The 22717-nt window shown below is 37.5% G+C and overlaps 1 protein-coding gene across 2 annotated transcripts in view; it reads right to left on the minus strand.

Annotated features, from left to right (window-relative positions):
• LOC133663526 (immunoglobulin superfamily member 11-like) overlaps positions 1 to 22717 on the minus strand; it is a 321885-nt gene that overhangs the window by 41784 nt on the left and 257384 nt on the right. For both annotated transcript variants that reach the window (XM_062068057.1, XM_062068056.1), the window contains one exon: positions 7903 to 8066. In XM_062068057.1, coding sequence (XP_061924041.1) covers positions 7903 to 8066 — 164 coding nt within the window. The remainder of the gene's footprint in view (positions 1 to 7902; positions 8067 to 22717) is intronic.

A 22717-nucleotide genomic window follows, 5' to 3' on the forward strand; every position in this document is an offset into this window, starting at 1 on the left:
AGGTGAGGAAAAACACACAAGAAGAGAGGCAAGTAGGGAAGCGCAGGAATTTAAACAAACAACAACACAACGGTGACTAAATTATTCAGTCTGGTTTCGGTAGAAATGAGCAAATGCAAAAAAGTTAGTAGCATTAGACGATTGTAAAAAAGCACTACCAGGCATTGCATTTTTGAAACGTAGGGATAAACACAGAAAACCTCTACAGCTACAACAAACAGATATCTACAGCATGTATCTATATGATCCCCAAGGTGCGTTCAGAGGCACCAAAAGAGATATTGTCTCCGCACAAATTGTGCTGCAATACCTCTGCAGTCTGTGTTTTACCTTTGCAATAATGGTACTCTGTATGTGGTGACAGATTTAGTTATATTGTAAAACTTACAAACGTTGCTTGGAGTGATGAATGAAGAATACAGAATAATAACGTTACCTTTACGTTACAATTACATTCTAGTAAAGATATTAATAGATAGATAGATAGTACTTTATTGATTCCTTCAGGAGAGTTCCCTCAGGAAAATTAAAATTTAAAGGGCCCCTCTAATGCTATTAGTTATTTCATAGTGTTTACTTTAAAATGGTATCTACTGGTAAAATTATCCCCAAAATAGACACAATAGTGATTTTAGGCTTATTTTCTAACGAGTTTCGGGACATTTTTGGAACGGCGACTTTTAGCTAGAAAATGTGGGCGGGCCTGCATCAGCTTGCTGACGTCACCTACAGAAGACTGGAGGCAATTTCACACGTACGTGTTTTGGTAGCAATCTTCATACCGCATCACGTTATTTTCACACAGAATTTGCAGTAATGATTAAATATGGCCGCCAGGTGCATTCAATGCAAAAAGTCAGTGTTCAAAAACAAGAAAAAACAAAACAAAAATTAGGGGTATTTTATTTGAACTAAGCAAAAGTATCTGCCTATAGAACAAGAACATTTGGCTTGTTAAGACTTTCCAAAACAAGTAAAATTAGCTAACCTTAATGAACCCCATTTCATGCTTGAAATAAGAAATTATTACTTTAAAAAAAGTAGTTTTATACTTGTGAGTGTTGATGACACAGCTTTGCAACAGTTGATATTCTAGTTTCAAGCATGTTTTACTCAATATAGGTCATAACATCTCAGCAACAAGCTGTAATATCTTACTGAGATCATTTAGGACCAAAACCCTTAAAACAAGTAAAACACTCTAACATAAAATCTGCTTAGTGAGAAGAATTATCTTATCAAACAGAAAATAAGCAAATATCACCCTTATTTGAGATATTTAATCTTACTTAGATTTTAGTTTTTGCAGTGCTGTTGCAGGTTTCAGCAATACAACTAAAGAAGGGCTCAGCCTGCAAACAGTTCCAAAAGATTGGTAATATGAGGAAAATATAAACCTATCCAGTCAAACAGACTTGTGCAAAATGAGAGGAGTGGCAATATCTATCATTTTAATCATTATGGCTTCGAAGAAGAAGGGTTTTTGTTGAAATTTGGATGGAAAATGTTAAAAACAAAAGTCAAATGCGATCCCGAAAATCAGGAGCACCCTCGGGGGGGAGGTCAAAACCTACGGAAAAACTGAGAAAAAAAGGTAGACTCCAAAAACGAGAGAAAAAATAAGTTAAGCTACTAGTGTTCTATTTTGCGTCCTCATCTACTGATGTTTTCCTCAAGATGCTTGAGATAAAGCTGAAAGAGCATGAGGAAACACAGGCTATGGTCGTGTCCATGGAAGAGCAAGGAAGCTATTTTATATTTATTTTTTCCTCATAATGTTTGAATTTTTCAGGGACCAGTGCGACAAAAACACACAATTAATTAAGTGAGTAAAAATAATAGGTTTACATGCCTTTATTTACACCCTATGTGTCAAAGTCAAGGCCCACGAATGAATTATCTATGGCCCCCGGGATGATATTTGATTAGTATCAGAACCGGCCCGCAGGCCACAGCCGCCTGCTGCTGTTTTGCACGCACCAATACTCCATCAGTGTTGGCGCTAGGAATTTTCAATTTTGATGGGGTCCCTGGGACGCCATCAAGTCATAAAAATGGGGTCCCACAGTAGGTTTTTGGGGTCCCACTTTTTTGTAACCGTTTTGAAAACAAATGATATATGTATGCATTATCCTGTTATATCTCACATTCTATATATTGTGTTTTGGAAAAAGGTTTTCATAAACGTGAATTCTTTAAAAAATAAAAAATAAATAAACAAATAAAACACATTTTTATGCATATTTAAATGTATTCAGTTATAAACATTCATTTTCTTATTTTCTTCATGGATCTAAACTTTACCGCTGCCGGTATTTTTTTCTATATTTTTATTGTAATATTTTCGGAATGTGTTTGTTCTATTTTTGGCCAAAGTAAGACAAAGAAATCAATCTGAAGTTGTCTTTATTTTTTAGTTTTAATGCCATTATTTTAATAGTCCGGCCCGCGTGTGCACAGATTTTCCTCCACGCGTCCCCTGACACCTCTGATCTACATTGTCTATGCGGGGAAATTGGCTCCAGTTCTGTAGATGACGTCACACCAAGTCTGGCCATGGAAAGGGTACAGTTATTTATCTACGGATTACTCATAAACTAAGTGATCGTATGGGGAATGCCAATCAGATTCATTTTCAGGCGAAAAACAAATACACCAAGAGAACTTGTTAGTGAAATTTCGGTCATATAGACACTATGGGTCCTTTAATACTTTAAAAACTAACTTCTTGATTGATGCGTATTGCTTCTGTGTTGTTTTAGTTATACGATAGAAAACCAATGAGAGCGCCAGAATATTTTGAGGTCAACTTCTAAGATGTCAGAGAAGTCTGATGAATGAATGCCATAATTGCGAAACACACGGGACTTCTAATTGCGAAACACACAACTTTTAATGAAGAAATGTTGTATAATTCGGATCAAACTAGTGCTGTGGTTTCATCTATGCTAATTTCTTTGATGTTCATGGTAAAACCCTTTCTAAACCCTGCCCGCAGCGATTGTCTTCAAAATAATGACTGATCCCTTTGAGTGTCTACGGTTCATTTATAGCTTGGCAGAAGTTTCAAGAATATATGCCATATTTCCCATCTGAACTTTAAAGTGTAGGAGATCACCAGATGCATCACAGGCTCTGTGTAATTAAACGTAAACACTTGCCATGCTTTTAAATATGAGTATGGAAGGCGGGTGGTAGTCAATAACTTTCTGCTGATATGATTTTCCTTGCGCGCATATTTTAAGGCAATCATTACATTTTAAAATCTGTCTCCATATACGAGTGTAGCTCATTTGTCATTAAAAAATCAAAATCATTGCGATCAGATTGAGACGGTCTATTCTTGCAACAGACTGTGGATGTTCTGCACAAATAATAACGTGACATGTGGAACTTAAGAAAAAGCTTTACAGTAGCAATCGAGGTCAGATAGGTAAAAATTAGTTCACCGTATGCACTCACTGGACACTTCATTAGGCACACAAGCGGGTGTTCTAAATCAGTGATTCCCAACCACATTAGTCACATCATCCATTGGGTGTGCCCCCGGAAATGATCCAATTTAATTTAATTGGTCTGAAAATTATTACTGTAAATACCGGACTATAAGCCGCTACTTTTTTCCCACACTTTGAACCCTGCAGCTTAATTTCTAATTTATTTTTTCTTAGCTGACGGCAATAATAGAAAGAGTAAAAAAAGAAAAAACAAGCAAATACATTGGGGTGTTTTATTGTTTGTGCTATGGCGCCATCTTTTGGGTGAGTTGTCTCCCCATTTAATGCTTTCAAATCGAAAGTAGAGTGCCGTTCGGTCTTCTAGCCATCCATAGCGTTCCTACTCTTATGTATTTTCCATTCATCATTTCAAGCTTTTGTAAGTTTTGCAATATAACTAAAACGGTTTATACTTACCAAACTGTCCCATGCTTGATGTCTGTAGGAGTGTTTTCATGCATATGTGCACATGCTATCGTAATGTAAAGACGCTAGCGTCGTTAGCATTAGCTAATATGTTCACACGTTCACGAGTATCTGTGTTAGTATTATTAACTTACAACGGCATACTTTTTGTATTGTTTCAGTTACACAAATTCCTCAGTAAATTCACCAAAACGTCAATAGGGACTTATTGAATTTTAGCTCATGGGTGTCAAACTCTGGCCCGCGGGCCAATTTTAGAGGACGTTAAAGGCAGTGCCTTTAAGGCACGCCCCCAAGACTGTGGTCCGGCTGGACTACGAGATATAATGACTGATGAACACCTTCGTTCGATAATGAAGGTTGCCTCAGCTCATTAATGAACTAGCATCCAAGAAAAGATGCCAGGTATCTGGCTTGGGCACATCAGATTAGTTCAGTGTGTTGCAAACTGAGCAGTTTAAAGTCCTGAATGGTTGGTTTATTCATTGTTATTTTATTTTCAAATTTATTAGCCTGTGGAAAAAGTAAATGTTGATATTTACCTCAGAAGGCTGCAAATAGAAAAGAGGCATTCCATTTTTATTTAAATTGCATTGGATATGCCATTGATATTTTTTCATTATTATTATTATTATTTGAAACTCGATTTTGCATGTCACTATAAAGTTATATAAGCCTTGCTTGTTCAATATTCAAATTAAAACTTGTTTGGGTCCCTATTAAAAGGTTAATTTGTTCAACTTTGGCCCGCGGCTTTGTTCAGTTTTAAATTTTGGCCCACTCTGTATTTGAGTTTGACACCCCTGGTTTAGCTGATTGGAGAGCGAGCTTCCGCAGCTATTGGGTCCATGACGATGACTTCTGTTATGTTTGATCAGCTGTTTTACTGCCGTGTAACAGACACCCCTTGGAAACAATTGAGGTATGTAAATAAACAGTTACAGAATCTTTCGGTGTAAAAAACTAATTTCACAACATCGGTGCGGCTAATATAGGGCAAAAAAAAATGTTCTTCTAAAATTTAGTGGGTGCAGCTTATATCCCGATGAGCTCTATAGTACGGAAAATACAGTATTTATCTACAACAAATGATAGGAATTATTATCTTTAAGACCGATACTGATTATTGACAATGTATTTATCTATTATTTTTTACATCTGTATCTAACTGTAGTTTGTGCACATCTGGAGGTAAGAGACTCAAATAAATGTGCATTTGATGAACTGTACCTGTAAAGGTGTCCTGATAAAAGTCAGTATCTTCATCTTAAATGGCTGGTCGTCTAGCGCCATAATTTCCATGATGAAATCAGAGACCGCTTTATTGTCTCTGGCAAACCTTTTTCACTTACAGTATCAAACGCAGTAGCGATAGGAACATGCCCCGGGCCTTTTTCTGCAGCTGATAGCTTCTTTTTACAGTGCAGGCAGTCTTCGTAGGCTTTCAAAACACCGCTGGCGTTTCAAGTGGCTGATAAGGTTTGATGTGTTGAAGCACAATGGTTTTTTTTCCCTCCTCGCGGCATGTTCTCAGAAATGTTGGCGCAATTAGCACACAAAATGTCTTCCTTTTAAACCAGGGGTCCCCCCAAACTACGGCCGCGGGAAGTCCCAGGTTAAAAAAAAAAAAAAATATATATATATATATATATATATATATATATATATATATATATATATATATATATATATATATATATATATATATTTTATTTTTTTTTTTTTTTAAATCTGTCTTTTCTAATCCATTTTCTATCGCTTGTTACTCTCGGTGTCTCCTAGTCGCTCAGGCAAATCATATTGTCTAAATATAATAATAACGTGACATCATCGTCTTCGGGGGATTTTTAAAAATCCCCTGAAGAGCAGGGAAACCTGCAAAACAGGCTTTTAGGGATGAAATAGCCTCTGTGTTTTTTCCTGACCAAATGTATATATATATAGATATATGTACAGTATATATATATATATATATATATATATATATATATATATATATATATATATATATATATATATATATATATATATATATATATATATATATATATACATATATACATATATATATATATACATATATATATATATATATATACATATATATATATATATATATATATATATATATATATATATATATATATATATATATATATATGTATATATATATATATATATATATATATATACATATATATATATATATATATATATATATATATATATATATATATACACACACATAGTCAAGGTTTCTGTGGTTTATCCATTACACAGTGCTCAATACCGGGGTAGAGCGGAATATATGTTAGGTCAGGAAAAAACAAAAGAGGCTATATCATCTTTACAAGCCTGTTCCACAGGTTTCCCTGCTCGTCAGGGGATTTTATTGCAATAAAATGCAATAAAATCTCCTGACGAGTGTCTGTATTAGTATTATTAACTTACAATGGCATTATTTTCGTATTGTTTCAGATTTTATTGCAATAAAATGCAATATACTCCCCTGACGAGCAGGGAAACCTGCGAAACAGGTTTGTAGGGATGATATAGCCTCTTGTGTTTTTTCCTGACTTAACGTATATATATATATATATATATATATATATATATATATATATATATATATATATATATATATATATATATATATATATATATATATATATATATATATATATATATATATATATATTTATATATATATATATATATATATATATATATATATATGCCTGGCCCTAGGCAAGATTTTAGGTGGCACACCCCCCACATCGGCAGTGAAGTGTATATACTCACAAGAAACCGAATAGCTTTGTTTAACATATTATATGAGAATGTTATGCTATGATAATCTTTAACCGAATCCCAGCAGTGCTCAAATTAATGATGTAACAAATAATATTTCTATTGAATAGGCTTTACTTTGCGTTTTAATTAACGTGGGATTATTTTTTGTATTTAGAAATATGAGGAACCAACTTTTTTTTTTTCTTTTTTTTTTTTCTCCAACATTTGTGGCACTGGCGTGGCGCCCCCTGATGGACGGCGCCCTTAGCATTTGCCTATACGGCCTATGCCACGGGCCGGCCCTGTATGTATATATATATATATATATATATATATATATATATATATATATATATATATATATATATATATATATATATATATATACACCTGGGGATAAGTTGATTGGCAACACTAAATTGGCCCTAGTGTGTGAATGTGAGTGTGAATGTTGTCTGTCTATCTGTGTTGGCCCTGCGATGAGGTGGCGACTTGTCCAGGGTGTACACCGCCTTCCGCCCGATTGTAGCTGAGATAGGCTCCAGCACCCCCCGCGACCCCAAAAGGGATAAGCGGTAGAAAATGGATGGATGGATGGATATACACACATTTTTCTAACCCAATGCGGCCCCTGAGTCAAAAAGTTTGGGGACCCCTGTTTTAAACAGTAGTCTCACACGATCGACGCCGTGTTTGTTTACAGTGAGCTCAAGGAAAAGTTTACGACTAGCCCTTGATTTGCTCACCCTAAACCACCAGCAAAGTCAGCCGTGAGATGGTTCTGACGTCAGTAATGGTTGGGAAGCGCTGATGAAATAGAATTTTTTATAGATTTTGAGTACCGAAAAAGGTCATTAAAAGGTCCAGCTGCACCAAATTGAACGTCCGGTGAGTGCATACTGTACGTGTGTTCCCTGAAGGGGCTTTCCGGCTCTATCTGAACACACCTTGTTGGAGATTAAATTAAGATTCAGATCTTATGTACCTGTTTTGACTGCAAAGTTGTCATAGCAAAGCAGCCGTCCCCAATCAGGCAATATGCAGTGAGGTTACATTTGGAAAGTTAGTCAGTTGGTGAGAAAGAAGGAATCATATAAGCGATTCCCCAGTCGGCAAATTTTTGTTGTTGACTGTCTTCAGCTTAAAAGGTCCAAGACTGTGAGTGAAGGTGTGTAAGTGAACGCACCTGTTCAGGCTGGTTGGCATTGGACAGTGGGATCACCATCCAGATGATGTTGAGGTTGTTGAGAGCAGCGCTGGTGGTGAAGGAGCAAGGCAGGATGGCTGCTTGGCCTCGGGCGACCTGGATGCTGCTCTGAGACACCATCACATCCAGTGCATGTACGCTCGCTGCAGGAGGGAGGGAGACTATCATCAGTGACATCATTCGCACAAGATGTACTCTCGCCAAGACACAACTTGCGGTGCACTTGCACTATCCGCACGTTTAATTCAAGAGCTGTATCGGTGGTTCTGCCTCTGCAGAGATAGCAGGACAAAAGAGCTGTGAGAGTGGTTACATAACAGGGGCGTCCAAACTACTTCCACTGGGGGCCGCACACTGGAAAATCAAAGCACGCGGGGGCCATTTTGATATTTTTCATTTTCAAAACAAATACAATATATTAGAGATGTCCGATAATGGCTTTTTTGCCGATATCCGATATTCCGATATTGTCCAACTCTTAATTACCGATTCCGATATCAACCGATACGGTATATACAGTCGTGGAATTAACACATTATTATGCCTAATTTTGTTGTGATGCCCCACTGGATGCATTAAACAATGTAACAAGGTTTTCCAAAATAAATCAACTCAAGTTATTGAAAAAAAAATGCCAACATGGCACTGCCATATTTATTATTGAAGTCACAAAGTGCTTTATTTTTTATTTTTTTTTAAAAAGCCCTAAAACAGCAGCTTGGAATTTGGGACATGCTCTCCCTGAGAGAGCATGAGGAGGTTGAGGTGGGCGGGGTTGGGGGGGTGGGGTATTGGGGGTAGCGGGGGGTGTATATTGTAGCGTCCCGTAAGAGTTAGTACTGCAAAGGGTTCTGGGTATTTGTTCTGTTGTGTTTATGTTGTGTTACGGTGCGGATGTTCTCCCGAAATGTGTTTGTCATTCTTGTTTGGTGTGGGTTCACAGTGTGGCGCATATTTGTAACAGTGTTAAAGTTGTTTTTACGGCTACCCTCGGTGTGACCTGTATGGCTGTTGACCAAATATGCTTGCATTCACTTGAGTGTGTGAAAAGCCGTAGATATTATGTGATTGGGCTGGCACGCAAAGGCAGTGCCTTTAAGGTTTATTGGCGCTCTGTACTTCTCCCTACATCCGTGTACAACTCCGTACAGCTGCGTTTTAAAAAGAAAAATTGTACTTTTTGAAACCGATACCGATAATTTCCGATATTACATTTTAAAGCATTTATCGGCCGATAATATCTCTAAATTAAAATAAATAAATAAATAAAATAAGCAAAAGAAAAACACGCTAACGTTCTCACAAGTATGCTGACAGTTAACGCGCTTACACAGGTGAGTGGAATGTGTGAATGGTGGAACGGTTAAAATCGGTTGAGAAATTGTGCAAGTTCGAAAAATGACCCGGAAAACCAGGAATTCTGGGTAACCCAGGATTTTTTGATTTTTTTAAACAGCTCACGATTCCCAGTCGTTTTTTTTGGTACAGAATCTTGGGCATTCACACGATAATATTAATCAAATTGATGAATGAAAATTGAACATATTGCTACTAGAGATAAATGCTTCAAAATGTAATATCGGAAATTATCGGTATCGGTTTCAAAAAGTAAAATGTATGACTTTTTAAAACGCCGCTGTACGGAGTGGTACACGGATGTAGGGAGAAGTACAGAGCGCCAATAAACCTTAAAGGCACTGCCTTTGCGTGCCGGCCCAGTCACATAATAGCTACGGCTTTTCACACACACAAGTGAGTGCCAGGCATACTTGGTCAACAGCCATACAGGTCACACTGAGGGTGTGTGTATAAACAACTTTAACACTGTTACAAATATGCGCCACACTGTGAACCCACACCAAACAAGAATGACAAACACATTTCGGGAGAACATCCGCACCGTAACACAACATAAACACAACAGAACAAATACCCATAACCCCTTGCAGCACTAACTTTTCCGGGACGCTACAATATGCACCCCCTGCTACCCCCCAGGCCCCCGCCTCAACCCCGCCCACCTCAACCTCCTCATGCTCTCTCAGGGAGAGCATGTCCCAAATTCCAAGCTGCTGTTTTGAGGCATGTTAAAAAAAATAATGCACTTTGTGACTTCAATAATAAATATGGCAGTGCCATGTTGGCATTTTTTTTCCATAACTTGAGTTGATTTATTTTGGAAAACCTTGTTACATTGTTTAATGCATCCAGCGGGGCATCACAACAAAATGAGGCATAATAATGTGTTAATTCCACGACTGTATATATTGGTATCGGTTGATATCGACATCGTAATTAAGAGTTGGACAATATCGGAATATCGGATATCGGCAAAAAAGCCATTAATTGCTACTGTACGTGAAAAGCAAGAACATGATATTTTCTGTTTGGCCAACAAAGGTTTCAACTGGGGGAAGCACGGAAGCTGTCTCGCTCATCTGGACACAGCTGTCTTTGCTCCAACAAACTCACAAAGACAAATATGAACATGAGCAGCCTATTTCTAGTCTGGCTAAAGACATTACGGCCCAAACTGAGTTACATCTCCCCCACAAGCATGTATCCATGTCCAAAACCCTTTATGGGAAGTCATCTTATCGAAAGATTTCGGGGGGGGGGGGGTGATGCCTTCTGATACGATTACAGATAATTGATCACGTCCTGTAAATGATGTCTGATGACCATCTTGCTATTAGCAGGAGAAATTAGTATGTGGGAGTCAAGCCACATGTGAAGTGCATGCGCTGACCACTAAATATGGATCTTATCTTGTTTATGTTCATGTCAATAATGGCTTTTTGCATCCGCTGTGGCCTTTTCTGCTCTGAGAGTTGTCTTTAGTAATTCTCTGCCTGTTGCTCTCAATGTCAACTTGAGCAACTTCCCACGCTTTCCCTTCTGCTGGCAGACACTCCACGTTGTCCACCCTCACAAGGGACTCAGGCTAACACACTCATCATTGATATAGTCATGAAAAGGCCCATATTTTATTCAAGCCTTTTTACTTAAAGACTTTCCGCTCAAATGTCAGGATCCTCTGCTCCCAGCACACAATTCTGGGCCGTCATACACAAGTCTCCCATCCCACCCTAAACCCAATATAATAGGGACGGCGTGGCGAAGTTGGTAGAGTGGCCGTGCCAGCAATCGGAGGGTTGCTGGTTACCGGGGTTCAATCCCCACCTTCTACCTCACGTCCGTTGTGTCCTTGGGCAAGACACTTCACCCTTGCTCCTGATGGGTGCTGGTTAGCGCCTTGCATGGCAGCTCCCTCCATCAGTGTGTGAATGTGTGTGTGAATGGGTGAATGTGGAAATAGTGTCAAAGCGCTTTGAGTACCTTGAAGGTAGAAAAGCGCTATACAAGTATAACCCATTTATCATTATTTATTTATAATATCAAACAGGAAACAAACAGGTCACCGACTTTCTGCACAATCAGTTGCTACAGAGCTCCAAACTTCATGTGACCTTCAAATTAGCCCACATACAGCACGCAGAGAGCTTCATGGAATGGGTTTCCATGGCCGAGCAGCTGCATCTAAGCCGTACATCACCAAGTCCAACGCAAAGCGTGGGATGCAGTGGTGTAAAGCACGCCGCCACTGGACTCTAGAGCAGAGGAGACATGTTCTCTGGAGTGATGAATCATGCTTTTCCATCTGGCAATCTGATGGACGAGTCTGGGTTTGGAGGTTGCCAGGAGAACGGTATATTTCGGACTGCTTTGTGCCGAGTGTGAAATTTGGTGGAGGAGGAATTACGGTGTGTGGTTGTTTTTCTGGAGTTGGGCTTGGCTCCTTAGTTCCAGTGAAAGGAACTCTGAATGCTACAGGATACCAAAACATTTTGGACAATTCCATGCTCCCAATCTTGTGGAAACAGTTTGGAGCGGGCCACTTCCTCCTCCAACATGAGCGTGCACCAGTGCACAAAGCAAGGTCCATAAAGATACGGATGACAGAGTCCGGTGTTGAGGAACTTGACTGGCCTGCACAGAGTCCTGACCTGAACCCGATAGAACACCTTTGGAATTAATTAGAACGGAGGCTGAGAGCCAGGCCTTCTCGACCAACATCGGTGTGTGACCTCACCAATGTGCTTTTGGAAGAATGGTTGAAAATTCCTATAAACACACTTCCCAACCTTGTAGCTGCAAAAGGATGAACCCTATGGGTTAGGAATGGGATGGCACTTCAAGTTCATATGTGAGTCAAGGCAGGTGGCCAACTACTTTTGGCAATATAGTGTATATTGATGCAGTTTTTTTATAATTATTTTCGTTCCACTAAATAAGCTTTTATCACTTTCAACTGGAAAGAAACCCAGTGCATTGGTAATAAGAAACAGTTAAATTAATTCCCACATTTAATAAATTAATAAAAATGTGTGCAAAACTGGAACATACTCTAAGTGCCCGAGAGTAAAGGGGCTGGTCGGATCTCTCAGTGAGGTGGCTCGCTGCAGTCAGCCAAATTCAAGAATTGTCTGCATTACTTTATTTACAATACATAAATCGATTATCAATGTTTACTAATCCATTTTATAATCGTCCACGTCCGAATTGCGATGCATCTGAAAATATCTATTATTTTTCCTGCACACACACTTGCTATTTTTACATGCGCTAAAAATGAACTCTTGTCTGAATTAGGTTGAAACAAGCTTGAATTCAAACACATGTAAAAAACCTTGATTAGGTTTTGGACTTTTGAAGATGGGATGAACATATCTAGAACATATCTATATTAACACTCCTGAATAATTTGATTTTGTAAAAAAAAAAAAAGTTACGTTTTTTGTTTTTCAGAATGAGTTTAAAGGGAAACTGCACTTTTTGGGGGGAATTTTGCCTACCGTTCACAGTCATTATGAAATACATTTTTAATGCATATTAAATAAATGCGATCAAAAGTCCACTTAAAATGGAGCCTATGGGAGCCGCTCTATTCTGTCTATAAAGCCCTTAAAAAAAGTCCAAACACCTCCATTAAGATTTTATATCCATGATCTAAGTATATGTAATGTAGTAACAGGCACATTTATAATAACATTTAATACATACGTATTTTGATCATTTTAAGCAATAATTTAAAAATCGCATCACAAAAAGCAAAAACATTTTTCTAACAACATCACTGATTATTACTCGCTGCAGACTTCGTGAGAGCCAAAAAACATAATAAACCATCACTTACTGTACAATGCCTGCTGTCATTAGGATGCCGACTGCTAGGATGTTCACATTTAGATGAAGAATGACTTATAATCCTTGTGAGGAAAAGGGGGGTGGAACCCAGCGTCTTTTCGTGTCGTTTTCGCCATTTACAGGTCGAAATTGGCTGTCAGAGTGTACCAACTTGTCGGAATTTGTCCTCGTCTTTCTACTATCCAGGTGAGAGAAATTATTAATGATCTAGATTAAATTTTGATGAGCTAGGGAACGAGTCAATCATATCAACATTGGCTATAAATAGTTATTATAAGCACTAACGCAATATTACTAATACTTGGTTAATATTTAGCTCACGAAGTGTGAATGGAGTATTGTTGGTGCTTTTTGGATGTGTTTTTATAGGGTTTTGTAGGCGGAATAGAGGATCACCCATTGGCTTCGCTCTAAGCAAACTTTTATTTACATTTATTTTTTTAGTTAGAAGGCATTAAAAAACACATCCGTCGTCATGTCTTTCATAATTATTGTGAACAATAGGGAAAATTCCCCAAAAAAGTGCAGTTCCCCTTTAAACAACAATATAACTTGTCATTATTCACTTAAATATGATTATATATATATGTCAAGTTGTCCTTTATTTAAGGGTGTAAAGTAGATATTAGCTGATACACGTAGGATATTATCAGTGGATAATACCAATCCTAATGATACATCTTTATTATTATTATGATTATATCATTATAAATGCATTTCCTGGGAGTTAAGTCTCCCCCAGTCTTTAAAAACTAGCAACGCCTCTCTTTCCAACTTTAATCGAGGGTCTTTGAACGCACCATAGTTATGGGCAATGAGATGCAAAAGTGAAACTTGGACATAACTTTCTCCTATGCTGCAACAAATATGATGTGTTATACTTTTACCTTTCTTCTATCACCTCATCCTTGTTCTATGCTGAAAGGTGAGCTTTAATGACGTCATGACGAGTGAAGTGTTTGAAGCGAGATGTGTCCTATCCAGGTAGAACGAAACATTTTGTGTTTTTGAGGTTTTGATTGCTCTTAATTTGATGGCTATATTTAATTTATATTAACATTTAGTTTGAGTTGAGTTTGAGTTTGAGTTTATTTCGAACATGCAAGCATACAACATGATACATCACAATTTCCAGTTTCTTTTCAACATGTTCGAAAAGGAGTAGGAAGAAGCAGAGCTTATTTAATCCTACCCCTTTTCTTTACATAACAGTTGCAAAACTTTTTGTTCACTTCCTGTTCACAATTTGTTCACAATAAACTCCATAAGTAATCACAATAAAAATAAATAAATAAATAATAGTAAGAATTTAATAATAATAATTGCAGATTTAAAATCTTCTTACCCTGGATAAGTTAAGGTTAAAGTTAAAGTACCACTGATAGTCACACACCCACACCGGTTAGAGCAGGGGTGTCCAAACTTTTTCCACTGAGGGACGCACATTGAAAAATCAAAGCTAGCCCCCTGGGCCATTTTGATATTTTTTATTTTAAAAACCAATACAATATATGTATAAAAAATATACATTTAGGCTTCCACTCAGGCTTGATCCCGGCGACCCCAAAGGGTTTTGGTCAAAAAAATATAAAAAATGTGTCATTATTCAGTATTATTATTTGTGTTATTATTCAAGTTTTTAAATCTCTAGATCAACACTAGGTCTATCAGTCAATATAACATTTTTTAAAGATTTAAGTTGTATGCTCTTTTTGTCAAAGAAAACCCCTTTTTTTAAATGAAAAAAACACAAAATATGCAATATTTTCACCCAATAAAATCTTTAAGTGGGATATTTGAGATTATATAATAATTGGAGCCTTAAAAAGGTCAATAACTCATAACACCATTGATTTTAATTCATTATTATTTTTTGAGCAATGACACTTAAAAACTAATCACACTAAAATTGTAGGGGATCTAAAAGGGTCCTACTAGTTAAAGTGTTAAGAAATAAATTATAATTTTTTACTTTTTTTACTGTTTACTTTTAACACAATAATCTCGAGATCAACTTCAGATTTATCTGTCAATTGAAAGTTTTATTGTTGTTTATGTTTTTTGTTTGTTCGTTATAGGCCCTTTAAACCAAAATGATTCCCGGGCGCGGCACCGCTGCTGCCCACTGCTGCCCACTGCTGCCCACTGCTGCCCACTGCTCCCCTCACCTCCCAGGGGGTGAACAAGGGGATGGGTCAAATGCAGAGGACAAAGTTCACCACACCTAGTGTGTGTGACAATCATTGGTACTTTAACTTTAACTTTAAAAAAAACAGCTAATTTTTTTTACATGGCAAACACAAAATATGAAACATTTTCCCCAAAAAATATCTCAAAATATTTAATGTGACGTAATTGGAGCCTTGAATAGGTCAATAATTCATAATGACATTGATTTTGATTCATTATTATTTTTTAAAGAAAGAAACAGCCTACACGGCAGCTTTGTGTGATTAGAGTAAACATTGCTACATTTTCTTGATACATTTCACCTGTTTGCTCTTTAAATACCACTTTTAATGTTTTTTATTTTTTTCAATCGTATTTTTAAAATGTGCCGTGGGGCCGTTAAAAAATGACCCGCGAGCCGCAAATGGCCCCCGGGCCGCACTTTGGACACCCCTGGGTTAGAGTGTCCGCCCTGAGATTGGTAGGTCGTGAGTTCAAACCCCGGCCGAGTCATACCAAAGACTATAAAAATGGGACCCATTACCTCCCTGCTTGGCACTCAGCATGAAGGGTTGGAATTGGGGGTTAAATAGATAGATAGATAGATAGATAGATAGATAGATAGATAGATAGATAGATAGATAGATAGATAGATAGATAGATAGATAGATAGATAGATAGATAGATAGATAGATAGATAGATAGATAGATAGATAGATAGATAGATAGATAGATAGATAGATAGTACTTTATTGATTCCTTCGGGAGAGTTCCCTCAGGAAAATTTAAATTCCAGCAGCAGTGTACAAAATTGTAAAAAGTAAATAATGGGGGTATAAATGGAGACAAAATAGAAAAATATTACAATAGAATAAAAATAAAAAGCAACGATGAGAATAAAAATATAAGAGTAAAATAAGAATAAAACAAGAGAAATTAGGCAGTAGTGACCATGTTATGAAAAAGTATTTCACTGTTATTGTTTTGCATCCCCTGTCATCCTAGTACCCCAAATCACCAAATATAAAAAATAAACCAAAAATAAATCACCAAAAATTATTCCCGGGCGTGGCCACCGCTGCTGCCCACTTCTCCCCACACCTCCCAGGGGGTGATCAAGGGTGATGGGTCAAATGCAGAGAATAATTTCGCCATACCTTGTGTGTGTGTGACAATCATTGGTACAATCATTGTATACCAGTCTGCCCTTGCTTTTGGACACAAGTGTAATAGTTGTTGTTTTTTGCAGCAGGGTAATGAGCAGCACAGCTACTGTATAAATATTTCTGAAGGAAATAGTCATCCTTATTGTTAGCACATGCCTAAACATCTCAAGCTGAATTCAAAGGATAAATGAACTGAAAAGGTGTACACTTCATAATCTGATTAGTGGACTAAATTTTAGGATAGCCGATGACTAGACAACTATCAAAATAAATGTTATTTAACTATTTCTAGCCCAATTTGGAGTTATGAGAAGTGATGGACCGTTCTTAAATGGTCATACAGGTATGATGAAACATGGTTTCATTGTCTACTACGACTCATTTAGTAAGTTGCTAACCAATGCATCTTTCATCGTGTCTCTTTTCAGCAATGCTCAGCTTCTGACAGAGACTTGTATTTTTCAATGTTTCCTTGGCTATTCTTGCCAGGGGCCCAGATCAGCGCTTGTCTCCATTTCTCGGATTATGTAAGAGTGGCATCATCGAACAGTAAAACCATTCCACTGGTATTACTTTCTCTCTGCTATGACGGGGTGGTGTATTCAGTTTGACAAGGAGAACCCAATGCCGTCAGACTATAAATTATTCCATACACACATAGTATACATGAACTTAGCAGTGGTGTGCCGTCTGCTGGCCTAACATAAATCATGATCATTAATTAATAAAAGTTAATTTTATTTTTATTTGACTTTCCATGGATATATACAAGTATTCATCATATTTTCTTCCTGTCATATCAGGCTCCAGTGTTGCTCTTTTAACCAATCAGAATTCAGCTAGCTTGTATGAATTCTGTCAGAGGCCTTCTTACCCAACATTAACGGTGGCTGTGCAGTTTAACGAACGGAGGACATTCAGTTCACGGACAGTTGCGACAGCCGATCAGATCACATGATATTGACAGTAGCCTTACGTTGAACATGACTGTGATTGGATACTCACTTGTCACTCCCTGGTATCCAATCACAAGTTGTGATTTACGAAAGCAGAAAGTGGCACCGGAGCCATACCCGGCCAGCGGAGAAATCAGCGGTACTCACTTTTTTAACCAACAAAGTTTGCCTGAACTTCCACTCAAATCAACCAACTACGAGCGGTATTGTGAGTTCAAATATACTGTATTTTTTCACATGTAACCTCTGAAGGCCATAGTGGCCACATGCGTGGAGAGCACCTTTTAGCTTGTATTTCCAAAATTGTGTGCACTACTGAATTGGGGTGTTATGCCGACATATGGACACTTATACTGCTATCTGGTGGTGTCAGAAGAGTATAACATACAATGGAATTTGGAAAAAAAAGTGTAAACATAAAAATTAGCATGTCACTACACATGAAGTACACGTTTGTGTACTTATGGACTAAGTACATCATATAAAAAGATGATTTTTAGTTTTTATTCTAATTAAGGTCCAATAAGCCCAAATAGCAAAGAGAAATAAAAAAGCATGTAAACAAACAGCTTGGGCCTTAAGAGGTTAATATGTTTTTTACAATTATTTTAGTTTTGACAGTACCACGTCCGATGCGGCTTTATTGATTTTTAAAATGCGCCAAAAAATAGCCCGTTTTGTACACTATTGACAAATTGAGTTAATTCAATGTCCAGTAGTGCGCAAGTGTATTTCTCAGTGTTTCCCACACATTCATTTATTTGTGGCGGCCCGCCACAAAAGAATTAAGGCCACCACAAAGTTGTTTTTTATTTGTTATTTTTATTTTATTTATTTTTTTATTTTTTATTTTATTTATTTTTTGTCCTGTCCAGCTTCTCAGTCAAATCATATGGTTGATGTAGATGCCCATATCGGCTGTTCAGATTTAGTTTACAAAAGAGAAGTGTAGGATCAAAATTGTTGGAGCTCTTTGTTCAGTGGATCAGATGTTTGATGAAGCTTTGTGTCTATCTACCACCACTACTGCTTTCTGTTTATTTGTTACTGACTGTAGCAGGACACCTCTGCCTCTGTTTCACTTTATGTTGCTGGTAAATAATATGGTTGTAGTGGTAGGCTAAATTTAAATTATTTAGTATGCACTAATTAAAGGGGCAGAGCTTTAAGAGACATTTTAGCTTTTATATTTTTATAAGATATCTTTTTTGTAAGAACCACAATTAATAAATATATTTCAGTGAATAACTTATTGTTCAAATCTGTATATAAATATGTACATAAAGTGTTGTAATTATATTGTAAAATGGATGGATGGATGAACGTTTAAAACAAAACTGTTATTATTAATTAGTAAGTATACATTTTTTGAGCCTTTTTAGAGAAAATCATATCATCGTAGAAAATTATGCAAATTACTTGATGATGTCATTGTGACCACGCCCATAGCCACGCCCATAGCCACGCCCCCGCTGCCACAGGTATCTTGGCAGTTTATGGGAAACACTGTTTCTGTAAAGTATTTTTACAAGCTGTGGTCAAAATTATGTTATTTTGAGTGGTATTTATTGAAGTCGGACTAAGAAGGACATCACTGAAGGTCTAGATGGGAAACGCACGGCCCGGCACTGGAACTTACTACCCACCAAGACAAAACTATGTTAGTGCTTTATATCCTTATATAAAAACAGTGGTAAATAAGTCAATACATATCTATTATTATGTCAGGACGTGGACTTTGGGGGGTTTGTTTTCCCGAGATGCAAGAGAAGTTGGAGCGGACAAGGCGTGGAGGTAAAGACATGATTTATTTTTACAACAAAAGGGTACAAACAAAAGGCGCGCACAAGGCGGAGAACAAACTTGGCTATGAAAACAATAAACTAGCACAAAGGCAAAACTATGAACGTAAAACAAACAACACTTACTGTGGCATGAGTGGAGCATGAAATTGACATCAACATGAAACTATGAACAGGCATGAGTGACAAGGGTATTGTCGCCAGGCCGACCAACAGAAAGTGACAGGCTTAAATAATAGTGACATCATTGGCAACAGGTGCGTGAATCCAAATGTGCAACAGGTGAAACTAATGGGTTGCTATGGTGACCAAACAAGAGAGCGTAAACAGGAACTAAAAAGAGTCCAAAAACCAAACAGACCAACGGCAAACAAAAACATGAACAAAAGACATGACATATTATTAACAACAAGCTCAATTAAAGGGATCCAAATACAGTTATGCCAATTTCAATTTCTAAACTGGGTATCAGAAGGGGGGGGGGCACAGGTCAACTTGGCATAATAAGACTAAAAACCCATCCATCCATCCATTTGCTACCGCTTGTCCCTTTTGGGGTCGCAGGGGGTGCTGAAGCCTATCTCCCTATTATAAAAAAAACAATGTTGACTAATGTGAAACATTTTGTGAAACTGTTCAATGGTCAAAACTTAGTTGAAAACAGAGAAAAGTACAAAAGAAGCTGGGGGGAAAAAACTTGTGTTTCCATGGAGGCCAAACTGAAAACAGCACTGCAGGCAATGCTGGCAGTGCTTGAGGAGTGAAGGGACAATCAACAGTGAGGATCTGTGAGAACGTTCTCATTCTGGAGGCAAGTGTCAAAACTGCTGTTGATTAATGCAAAAGCCTACACATCAGACGAGTACATCTGTGAATGTGAAGATGTGCGTGTGTGGTAGTCAGACAATGGTGCAACTACTGGATGATGCAAGGGACAACAAAAGTGAGGAGACCTCAATACACTGGTATTTCAGCTTAATTGGTTTTATGACTGAGCTAGTTCAAAACTTGTGTATCGTCTTATCTTCTAGATAAGAAAAACTGTTTGAAAAAACTACAAATACAAACAACTCAGTCGTTTTATTCAATAATGTAATACACTTAGAAATGTCCGATAATGGCTTTTTTGCCGATATCCGATATTCCGATATTGTCCAACTCTTAATTACTGATTCCGATATCAACCGATACCGATATATACAGTAGTGGAATTAACACATTATTATGCCTAATTTTGTTGCGATGCCCCGCTGGATGCATTAAACAATGTAACTTGTGTGCGGGGTTTGGTGGTAGCGGGGGTGTATATTGTGCCGTCCCGGAAGAGTTAGTGCTACAAGGGGTTCTGGGTATTTGTTCTGTTGTGTTTATGTTGTGTTACGGTGCAGATGTTCTCCCGAAATGTGTTTGTCATTCTTGTTTGGTGTGGGTTCACAGTGTGGCGCATATTTGTAACAGTGTTAAAGTTGTTTATACGGTACCCTCATTGTGACCTGTATGGCTGTTGACCAAGTATGCCTTGCATTCACTTATGTGTGTGTAAAAGCCGCATATACAAACGTTTGTATTATGTGACTGGGCCGGCACGCTGTTTGTATGGAGGATAAGCGGACGTGACGACAGGTTGTTGAGGACGCTAAGGCACGCCCCCAATATTGTTGTCCGGGTAGAAATCGGGAGAATGGTTGCCCCGGGAGATTTTCGGGAGGGGCACTGAAATTCGGGAGTCTCCCGGGAAAATCGGGAGGTTGAAACCGATACCGATAATTTCCGACATTACATTTTAAAGCATTTATCGGCCGATAATATCGGCCTGTATCTCTAAATACACTGGTACCTCAATTTAAGAGTGCCCCAACTTACCAGTGTTTTGAGATAAGAGCTGTCTCATGGCTAAGTGTTAAGCTTTAAGATGCAAGATGAAGCATCCCCGCCATTAGTTGGCATGCCCAACGCCACATTGAACCCCGTAAATTGGAAGGAAGAAAGTGAGTGCGATGGACAGTTCTGAGAAGATGACGTGGATGGTAGTCATTGAATTAAAGAAAGGGATCGTCAAAAACATGACGTGTGTGGTCGAATTAGCGAAGCAGTACACGTGTAGCACTTGTAGTTTGCACCATACTGAAACAGGCGCAAGATTTTTTTTCTAAATGTAAAACACTTCCTTGTGGTCTACATAACATGTAATGGTGGTTCTTTGGTCAAAATGTTGCATAGATTATGTTTTACAGACCATCTTCAAGCTGCTTTCTGACCGTCACTTGAAGCACAATTCGTCTGTCTATGGTAGCCATAATGCTCCAACAATCCATCAAGCGGTGTGGCTTCATAGCTTACCAAAGTCGTACTAAAACATTTTGACAGATTTTTGAGTGCCGTGTGTAATGTTCTATATTTTCAATGGAACATTTAAAGTTTTGGTGTCGTTTACTGGACTCATCTTGCAGTCTACACATATCTCTTATGTGTGACTGCCATCTACTGGTCACACTTATCATTACACCATGTACAAAATAAAATATATTTGAGGTCGGTAAGCACAACCAGAAGTATTCTGTACATTATGCGCACTGTGTAATAAGGCGCACTGTCGAGTTTTGAGGAAATGAGAGTGTGCCTTATAGTCCGAAAAATACGGTACTACCAGCAGCGGTAATGCCCGCAACTTAAATTATGCTGGCAATTTAAAGAATAACAAAAAGCTGCTTATATCTCAAAATATGCACAATTAATTCAATTTAACCACTGTACTTCAATTTTAAAACTCACCTATATAACCATATAGATATATATATACACACACACACACATTCACTGCCTAGAAAATAATTTGTATTCCTTGATTTTGTTCATGCTGTTCTGTAATTCAGAAGCTAGATATTAAATTCTGTTTCAGAGACATCAGATGCTCTCTATGCTGTGATGTGGGTCGCCTCTGGCACAACACTGGATGAGCTGTCAAACACATTGGGTTGGTTCACAGTGGGGGGTAAAATTGGTGGAAGTTGCACTACACCCCGAGTTACCACCTTTTTGGTGAGCATAATTTTTTTATCTCATGCATATTAATCATGCATCCAGTGATGGGCAAGCTACTTGTAAAATGTAGTAAGTTAAGCTACTAGCTACTCTTGATTAAACGTAGCTAAGGTACAGGTGAAGCTATCCCCACAGAATTGTAGCAAGCTAGATTAAAAAATAAAAAATATACTATATATATATATATATATGAATATATACATATATATATATATATATATATATATATATATATATATATATATATATATATATATATATATATATATATATATATATATATATATATATATATATATATATATATATATATATATATATCGCAAGTTAATGTACAACTTTCCCCCAAACAAATAGGCAGAAAATAAATGCTCAGTTTGATTGTTTTTTTTTTATAATAAACACAAACTAAACATGCCCTCTGTCTGACTTTCTAACTTTCTAACATTTT

Source organism: Entelurus aequoreus, linkage group LG13, assembly GCF_033978785.1.
Source record: "Entelurus aequoreus isolate RoL-2023_Sb linkage group LG13, RoL_Eaeq_v1.1, whole genome shotgun sequence".
Taxonomy (NCBI): domain Eukaryota; kingdom Metazoa; phylum Chordata; class Actinopteri; order Syngnathiformes; family Syngnathidae; genus Entelurus; species Entelurus aequoreus.